Below are 9,607 nucleotides of genomic sequence, written 5' to 3' on the forward strand. Positions count from 1 at the left end.
TGAGTGGCATATAGGGGGTTAAAATGCATTTCTGGAGGTCCAGAAATGCATTTTAACCCCCTATATGCCACTCAGCCCCATGATATGCCTTTTAACCCAGCATGTACTGGCTGCCTTGGCTTGATAGGAGTGTGATTGCTGTTAGCAGTTTGATATATATATATATATATATATCAAACTGCTAACAGCAATCACACTCCTATCAAGCCAAGGCAGCCAGTACATGCTGGAACCTGGGGATGATAGCAGTGGGATTACAGCCTCCATATGCCATGCTACAACCCCCACCCCCCTTACACATCCATGCTATCACACACACACTCACACTCATTCACAAACATTTAAATACTCATTCATTCCCTTAATCACACACTTCACACATACTCAAAAACCCTCCCCCACCCCCTCACCTGAACTGCAGATCTCCCACTCGCAGACTTCTGCAGGGGACCGGCTGTAGCAACTTCTCTGGCCCCGCCCTCAGAGGAGGGAGGGGGGAGATAGAGTTCTGTGAGGACGCTGCAAGCTTCCTGCCCTGCTTCTAACAGAAGAGACGCTGCGCGACCGGTAAGCAGCATGGCGCCAGCATTTTTTTGGGGTCTGATTAGAAGACGACCCCGATTATAAGACGAGGGGTATTTTTCAGAGCATTTGCTCTGGAAAAAACCTCGTCTTATAATCGAGCAAATACGGTACATATTTTTGTAATGGCACTTCCTCTTTCAAGACAGCAGGTGGCACAATACCACACATTACAGCACTCTGGGAAGGCAGACATTTATTTAATTTATTGCAATTCCACTATGTGTCATAACATGGTTATAGTAATTTTACATTTAAAAAAATACTGTTTTGACCTTAATAAAGCCCATCTTTTTTCCTTAAATTAATTAGCCCCCAGAACTAGTACTCAGCCCATATTCAGAAATGTATAATATTTACTGATATGTACTTCGGAATGCACCTATACCAGCCTTTGTGATATGATCCATATGGTGTTAGTTCAGCAGAATTTAGTTTGAAAATAAAATGTATAAGAAAACGTTCTAGATAAAATGTATTTCATGTTTAAATGAGCTCAAATGTTAAGGGTGTGACAAATTTTATATTAACTTAATTAGCCAACACATAAAACCCAGTGTCTAGGGTAGGGCTCCTCGAGGGCCGCAAACAGACCACACTTTTTAGATATCCCAGCATAAGCATGATTAAAAGTTCATAAAACTAGTCGTATTCAGGCAAGGCTACTCAGACTTTCCGGCCTGTTTGTGGCCCCTGAGCACTGGTGTTGTACAGCCATGTTCAGAGGGGGGAGAATGTATTAGGAGCTCAGGCTCTTTAGGGTACGGGATAGCTGAGTGTAGTGAGACAGGGAATTCTAACATTTCCATGGATACCTAACATTGTGAATATACAATGATAATTTACGCAGACTATTTCATTGTTTTGGACGCATATTACAGTAGTGTGAAAAAGAGCACTGCCTTTGATTTTTTTTCACACATGGCTTCTCCATTTTGGCTTCATTTTTGTTGATTAAATTATGACACGGTATAATATGTTGTGTTCTTGATCATCTAAGGTTGTATTTACCTAATTTTTAGACCTGCTAAGGAACAGATGATTGTTATAATGTCCTGGTTTGTAAAACCATAGAATTCTAAGAGGGTATACTTTCTTTTTCACACAACTGTAGGTGGAAGGCTGTAGATTTAACTATAGTTTTTACGACATGTCAATTTACCAACTTTTAGAAAGGCTAACAGTACATCCTTATTCCTCATACTATATATGATTGGATTAAGCATTGGTATTATGACCGTGTAAAAGACAGACACCACCTTGTCCTGATATCTTAAGTAACTTGAGTTTGGGCGCATGTACATGTAGAGCAGGGTCCCAAATAAAATCCCAATGGAAAACAGGTGAGAAGAGCATGTTCCGAAAGCTTTTCGACGTCCTTGAGCAGATTTGATATCCAGTATATTGAAGAATATGCACATGTAGGATATGACAACAAGTGTCACTGAAGCAGAAGAATTTATTCCAACAATGGCAAAAATCACAAGTTCTGTATGCGATGTATCAGAACAAGACAGCTTTAGGACAGGGGGTGGTTCACAAAGGTAATGGGATATCCGATTAGATTTACAGTAGATCTGAGTGAAGGTGTTTCCTGCATGGATCATAGAACTGAAGAAACCACAGGCATAGCACATAGCAGTCAATGATATACACACCTCTCTTCTCATTATGATGTAATAAAGTAGTGGTTTACATATGGCCGCATAACGGTCGTATGCCATTATAGCCAGTAAGAGGCACTCAACGTTAGCAAAGGCAGCAAAGAAATACATTTGGAAGGCACAAGCCACAAAGGAGATGGCTTTTTCAGCAGAGAGAAAATCAGACATGGTTCTCGGAATAATGACAGACGAGTAACAAATGTCTACGAATGAAAGATGTTTCAAGAAGAAGTACATGGGAGTGTGCAGAACGGGTTCATTAACTATAAGAAAAATAAGCCCTCCGTTCCCTAACACGGTGAAGGTGTAGACTACCAAGAAGATAACAAAGAGGGCAATCTCCAGCCTTCGGTTGTCTGTTAGTCCTTCAAAGTAGAAAACAGCAACCAAAGTCTCATTTCCTCCAAACATTTATTTAAAGACTAATTATTCAAATTCTACAGAAGAAACACCAAACTGCAGTACAGGTTCAATGTATCAGCCAAGTAGATGCAGACTCAAAGAAGGCGAGTAGGAGAGCATTAAAAGAGAACAAAATACCCCCATGTAGTTTTACCTATTTCATTGTAGTCTTCAAGGGTGTGGAAAAGAACTGGATTCTCTGTAAAGTAGGGTTATTTTGTTTTAAACAGGTATGTGTAACATTCTATGAAATTCAATCCTAATGATGATAATTAAAAAAAATGAAATAGCAGAAAACAGCATTAATCTACCTCCATACTACTGATATGATCTTGGGACAAGTCAACTGAAAAATCAATAAAACAAAACAACAAGAGGACAATGACTAAACCTTATTTTATTTCTGCATACCCCTCAATAACTCTATGTGGCAAGTATTGAAGATCTAAGGTAGGCAGCGGGAGGCATTCATCTCAGAGAAAAGACCCATTCTCCAAGGTCTAGTATAAGGAGATATTCTTCAAGTTCACACTGGGCTTTCCCTTAATTCATGTGAGCTCATTTTCCTTTATACTACTCATCGTCCTTTTTTCCTTGCTCCATTTCCTCTATCACCATGTTTTCTCACATTCTCCCTTTTTTTAATATATATTCTAATATCCACAGAAATTTTAATTTTAGTGAAAAACATAATCTAAATGTGTTTTTTTTGGTTTTAATGGTGCACATTACAAGCGCACACGTATCTATGCAAAGGAATCTAAATATGTTTTCGTTTTATTCTTTTTTTTTTAAATTCTACATAGATTTTAGACCAGTGACGATCCAAGTGCTGATTAGTGAATGATTCCAGGATCATACATTGCTGCCTCCACAATCTTTGTTAAAAGACTACCGGAAACTCTATTAATTTGAAGAAATGTTACCTTTTGTATACTTTTCACTTGAGCTTCTATTTGCTTCTGTCGGGGATTTCGCTAGTTATGGAGCTCAGTCAGTGAGGCTGTCAACAAAACCTTCTTAGTGAAATAAATCTAGGACATCTTAACACTGGATTTTATTATCTGATATCCCATCGGGACAATAGGGTGTTGATATAGTGTTGTAATTATTAGCCTTGGTCTCAATGGGTAACAACAACTGAGACCCATTCTGCTGTGAATTCATTTTCATTTTTAATGAGGTCCATGTTGTATTTTTTTTTCAGGTCTTTCTCCCCTAAGAATATTTTTGCCACCACAGACTCACAATGAAGAATCAGAATTTTATTATGAAGTAGCGTCTTACATTTTACAGATTGTTCAAGGACTAAATACAAAATATATTTACAAACTTAAAGACCACGTAAGATAACATAGAGCCGGGATCTTCAATAGATAGATAATAGTTAAAATGTATAAATAACATTTATTAGATAATTATATATTTGATACAAAAAAAAGGCAGTATCCTTTTGGAAATAGCTATATTTAGGGGGAAAATAGGCAGGAAAGTAGGGTATATAAACTTAATAACCTGATTTCTACAAACTTTAATTTCAACAAATTTAGTTAAATCCATTAATTCACACAAATGTCTAAAAACGAGAAGGGAGCCCCCAACAAAACAAATAAAACTTACAGAAAAAGCTCTGAATTTTCATTTAAAGTTATATTTTTCCCTCACTCCCCCTCACTCTCTTCCTACCTACCTACTCCGACAGTCACTTACCCAGTACTCAGAGTACTTATGCAAGGGTGCTCTGAAGAGCGATGAAGAGAAGGGAAGAATGTAGACTGAGAAGTGAAAAGTGGAAATGGAGTAAGCGTAGACAGAGAAAGCGGAGGCAGCCAAGCAGTTGTCGGAGAAGGTAAAAATTTTTTAAAAAAGCCCACGGAATTTTGTTCCATCGACAGGTAGTTTCTCCTGTTCCGTGACGGCATCCTAGACACAGCGCCTCTTCAAAATGGATGGCCGGGACTCTGACTTCACATGCAAGCACACCAGCCACATTGATTCTACTGCTGTACCGAAGCGCGGCAGTTTCCACTTCCGTTCAGCCAGTTATTAAAGACAGAGAGTCCAATTGTGCTCCACACCTCGCTGTGGAGGTGGGGTTTTTTGGATTGACACCTTATTTAAACGCTCTGTAGACCTCAATGTCTGTCATGCTTCCTACATCTTTGGCTCTATTTGTGGGTTGACTGATCATCTTGACCTCGGCTTGCCTTTGATGTGGGTTATGACTGAACCTGGAGGATTTATTTTTTTCAGTGGTGGCACCAAACCTGCTAAAGGAATCCAAGGTAAAATGGTGTAGGTCGAGTAAGAAGGAAAAATGGAAACAGTGACTAAATAAACATTTGGTTAAAACACAATAAAGCTCAGGTTACCGGCTTGTTTGCAAGTTGATGTGCCTAAAAATACGAAGTGGGACCTTTACTCTCCCTTACTTATATAAGTCTGTCTTTCATAATAATGGGGCCCTGGGTAATAATGGATCCCGACATCTAGTGATTCCTGCCTCAAGCAGCCTCTGGTAGTGATTCCTGCTTTCACAAAGCACTTGAAGAGGGCCCAAAGTAAGCCTGGACAGCTGCCCTTTTTCACCTATGTTAAAAGATAACCCTGTATCTACACCTTCTCCTTAAGTAAGTTCATAAATTTTGGATTCAAGTATCACTTTGTGCTGATGAAAGTCTACTCTCCCTTTCTTCTCTTGACCTACAACTCATGTTACTTTTCTCTGAAATTGCATACTAGATAGCATCCTACTACCTACATACTGCTCCATTTCCATTTCCATTGCCCATTGCCCTTTTCCAAATATCTCTATCACATCAGAGATTTCTTGGGTCTACCCAGCAGCCCATGCATGGTCAAAGGACATCACCAGAAGCTCGAAGCTCGCCAGGAGGTTATGTCAGTGGCCATGTGGACAAAAAAAGAAGAGAGAATAGAAAGGAGAACAAGAAAATGCAAAACAAGAAGTTGCGAGGCACGGAAGCGGAAGTGGTCGTCACAGAAGGTATGGGAGATTTATGGCTTGGTTGGAATACAGTCAAGTTATTTTAAGTTTGAGGGGTAATGAAGCCTCCTCCTTAGTTTATACTTACCTGTTTGCAACCGGAACTAAACGGTTAAAATATTGCTCAGCTACATCTGAGTTAATTTGGGATCACTTCCGGTTTGGGATTTTTACTGTTTGAGTGTGTCACAGTATGGTTTATGTTTATTAAAAACGTGCTGCGGCCTTTCAGAAATCCAGCATGGTGTCTGGTCTTTATTTTGAGCATGGGATCAGGAAACGCTATACAGTGCACAGGCCATGACGCCCCTGTGGCTCATCCGCCAATAAAAGCCTTTATAAATCGTGATCGTCTCCTGCTGTCTGCCGGTTCCTGTCCTTGTCCTGTGCCTGTTGATGCTACGCCAAAATAGGTCTAAGGCTGCAACAGACAGCTGTCTAATCAGATGCTTCTGAATTTACCAGCCCTATGCAAGGACCTAAACAATCACCTGTCCTTGCACAAAGACTGCTGCCTGACCCGATGTTCGCAGTCATTAAAGTATTTATATACTCTTTTTCCTCCACCTAATGTATCGGTTTGTCTTTTCTTGTCATACTCCTTGAATATATGTCGTGTAAGAAGCCCTGCATAAATTGGTCATCTCTTTCCCGCCTGTAGCGTTCCTGAAGCACCACAAGCCCTCTTCTAGCCGCCATCTTAAGAGATCTTGCAACACATCAAAAGGTATTCAACCTTTGGCAGATCTACAAGCAAGTACCGGTATATTTAATATTTTGTCTTATGCATGTTTTCCTGTACATGCACTAAATATATATTTTGAGGACCTTGTCTTGCCAGCGAAACCCGCGTCGGGTTTTTCTTTGACTACTATAGTTCAAGAGGCAACCTGTTAGGGAACTATTCTTTGATAGTATAGCCTTCAATATAGCTTTGCTTCTTAGGTAGGGTAGGTAGGGCTTTCTGGGTTGAATTAAACCCTTACTGAGATTAGGTATAAACTCCCCCTACCCCAAGTTTTATATCCTTTCTTTGTCCTTTATTTTGTCTTTTAGACTTTATTGGTGGAAGGTGATAGTAGGAATTTACTTCAGTATTTTCTTAGAGCTTTAAATGATTCATTAAATGTTTTGTCTTATATATATATTTTTGTTTCTTTTTGGCCAAATGTTAGTTACGGTTCAAAATGCACACTCCTTTCTTCCTGATCCTCTGTGGCCTCCTACAGCCATAACGCCTCCCCTCATTTTTTACCTCAAAAATGTCCGCTCTCTCTTTTTATTCTGACTCCGATTGTTGTGATAGCGATCTATCCCTTGTAAGACCTCTATGCCTGGCCTGAATAAGTAGATATAACCACTGCGGACAATCCTTGTCAGATAGCTGAACTCACCAATACCGGTTTTCATCCAAGAGCTGGTTTATTCTGTACAACAAGCAACTGAATACAGCAGAATGAATGGATTTCAGTATTATGCGGTCAAAAGATGATGCTTTCCTAGCTTAGCATGCAGAATACATGTGTCCCTGTTACATGTGGCAGATACAAGCAGCCATGATACAGGAAGTGCCTCACTAGAGAGCAGGGGTGGGGTTTACATGCAAAGGAAATGTGTGATAAGTGCATTACCAAAAAGGGCCAGAAGATGGCAGCTAACTAACCATAGAGAAATCCATAGTAAATGGATTAAAGAATAAACTATGTAATTCCCATCTACAATAATGAGAATACTAACTGTGTAACAGCATACTCCCCGTCTGACAATGTAAATGTCACTATTTACACCATAACGGTAGTTATACAATTTCAAATAAACAACAGTGCAATTTGCTTGATGTCTTGAAAACCTGGAAAACATAAAAGAGAACATGCAGATAATGCAACAACTATAATGTAAGACTTCAAGTTGTAACAATAAAGTTCAAGACTCTTCCTTCTTGAAGTCACAGGTAGGATTCAGCAGCATACGCAAGCAAGTTCATTCTCCAAAGGGCAAGAGCAAAATAAGTTCCGTGATAAGTCTGATGACAGTCCCTTGTCTTGCAACTTTCACCTTCAGCAATGTCCCTTGCAGAAAGAAGCTTGCGATGGTTCGTACTAGCCTTATCCACTTGGAAAAACGTCCAAAGCGCTGACAGTCCAAGACGAGTCTTTGTTTAGTTCGGGTAACGAGGATTTTAACTTCCGGACGAATCTCTGGATCTTTGTCAGGTTCTAGAATACTGAAGACATCAGCTGTGGTTTCTTCTGGATGATCCAGAAGGAATTCAGGACCTGTTATCCAAGAAGAATTTGCAAAGGCACTTGCAGACACTGGCCTGGTGGCATGATCTGCAGGATTCATTTCAGATGGGACATAATGCCATTGTTCAGGTTTAGATGATTTCCTGATTCTTTCAACACGGTTGCTGACATACACATAGAAACGTTTAGTCTGGTTGTATATGTAGCCCAGAACAACCTTGCTGTCTGTGTAGAATTTGGTGTCATCTATCGGAATGTCCAGCTCACGTAGTATGAAATCTGCAATTTCTACAGCTAGCACAGTCCCACAAAGTTCAAGCCTAGGGATAGTGTGTTCTGGCTTAGATGCTAACTTAGCTTTCCCAAACAGAAACCCTATGTGGGTTTGATTAGAGGAGTCTCTTACCTTGAGGTAGGCAACAGCTGCTATGGCCTCAGTAGATGCATCTGAGAAGATGTGAAGCTCTTTTCTCTTACTTGTAGTAAGAGAAGCTGAAGTGTAGCAGCGTGGTATACGGATTCCATCTAAGGCATGTAGAGATTGTTTCCAGGACTCCCACTTTGGAAGCTTGTCTGTTGGCAATGGAGCGTCCCAATCTTTAATAGTCTCTGAGAACTGCCTGAGCAAGGATTTGCCTTGTATAGTGATGGGAGCCACAAATCCCATCGGATCGTATAGGCTGTTCACTACTGACAGAACACCACGCTTGGTAAACGGCTTCTCTGCAAAGCCGACTTGAAAACCGAAGGTGTCCCTTAATAAGTCCCACCGTAGGCCCAGACTTCTCTGTGGCGGCATGTCCATCCCCAGGTTTAGGTCTTTGAACCCCGTGGCATGATCGTCAGGTTGAAAGGCTTTCATGACGGCAACACTATTTGAGGCAATCTTGTGTAGTCTAAGGTTAGCCTCAGAGAGCATACCTTGTGTCCTTTGGAGCAGATCTATGGCTTCTTCATCTGTAGGTAAAGACTTAAGTGCATCGTCAACATAAAAGTCTCTCTCAACGAAGTGTCGAGCGTCCACGCCATACTCCTTTTCTCCATCAAGGGCAGTCCTTCGTAAACCATATGTTGCAACAGCGGGTGAGGGACTATTCCCGAAGACATGTACTTTCATGCGGTATTCCATGATCTCATTGTCCATGTTGTTGTTACGGTGCCACAAAAACCTTAGGAAGTTCCTATGGTCTTCGCGTACAACGAAGCAATGAAACATTTGCTCAATGTCGGCAGTTACCGCAACTCGCTCTCTTCTAAACCTCATAAGTACACCTACAAGATTGTTGGTTAGATTCGGGCCCGTAAGAAGAACATCGTTCAGGGACACGCCTTGATACTTGGCACTGGAGTCAAATACTACCCTGATTTGTTTAGGCTTGCGTTGGTGATATACTCCGAAGAAAGGCAGGTACCAGCACTCATCGCGTCTTTGAAGTGGTGGCGCTGGTTCGGCGTGATCATTGTCGAAGATCCTTTTCATAAAGGCGATGAAATGGTCCCTCATTTCAGGCCTGTTCTTTAATGTTCGTTGAAGTGAGTTGAATCTGGATAGAGCCTGTTCACGATTGGTTGGGAGTTTGGCCCGTGCAGCACGAAGAGGTAATGGCGCAACCCAGCTGTTAGACTCATCCTGGAAGAATTCTTTATCCATTATTTTTATGAACTCTCTGTCTTCAACTGACAATGCTACTTTGTTGTCATCACTG

At 40.7% G+C, this 9,607-nt stretch overlaps 1 protein-coding gene across 1 annotated transcript; it reads right to left on the reverse strand.

Annotated features, from left to right (window-relative positions):
• Positions 1-1,712: 1,712 nt before the first annotated feature.
• LOC128491533 (olfactory receptor 5B12-like) lies at positions 1,713-2,657 on the reverse strand. The gene has a single exon (XM_053463851.1). It carries the CDS (start codon positions 2,655-2,657, stop codon positions 1,713-1,715), a length of 945 nt encoding a protein of 314 aa, XP_053319826.1.
• Positions 2,658-9,607: the final 6,950 nt, after the last annotated feature.

Source organism: Spea bombifrons, chromosome 4, assembly GCF_027358695.1.
Source record: "Spea bombifrons isolate aSpeBom1 chromosome 4, aSpeBom1.2.pri, whole genome shotgun sequence".
In the NCBI taxonomy this organism is placed as follows: Eukaryota; Metazoa; Chordata; class Amphibia; order Anura; family Pelobatidae; genus Spea; species Spea bombifrons.

Excerpts from the sequence above, each read along its gene's own strand:
- LOC128491533 (XM_053463851.1), bottom strand. The coding sequence starts at position 2,657 with ATGTTTGGAGGAAATGAGACTTTGGTTGCTGTTTTCTACTTTGAAGGA.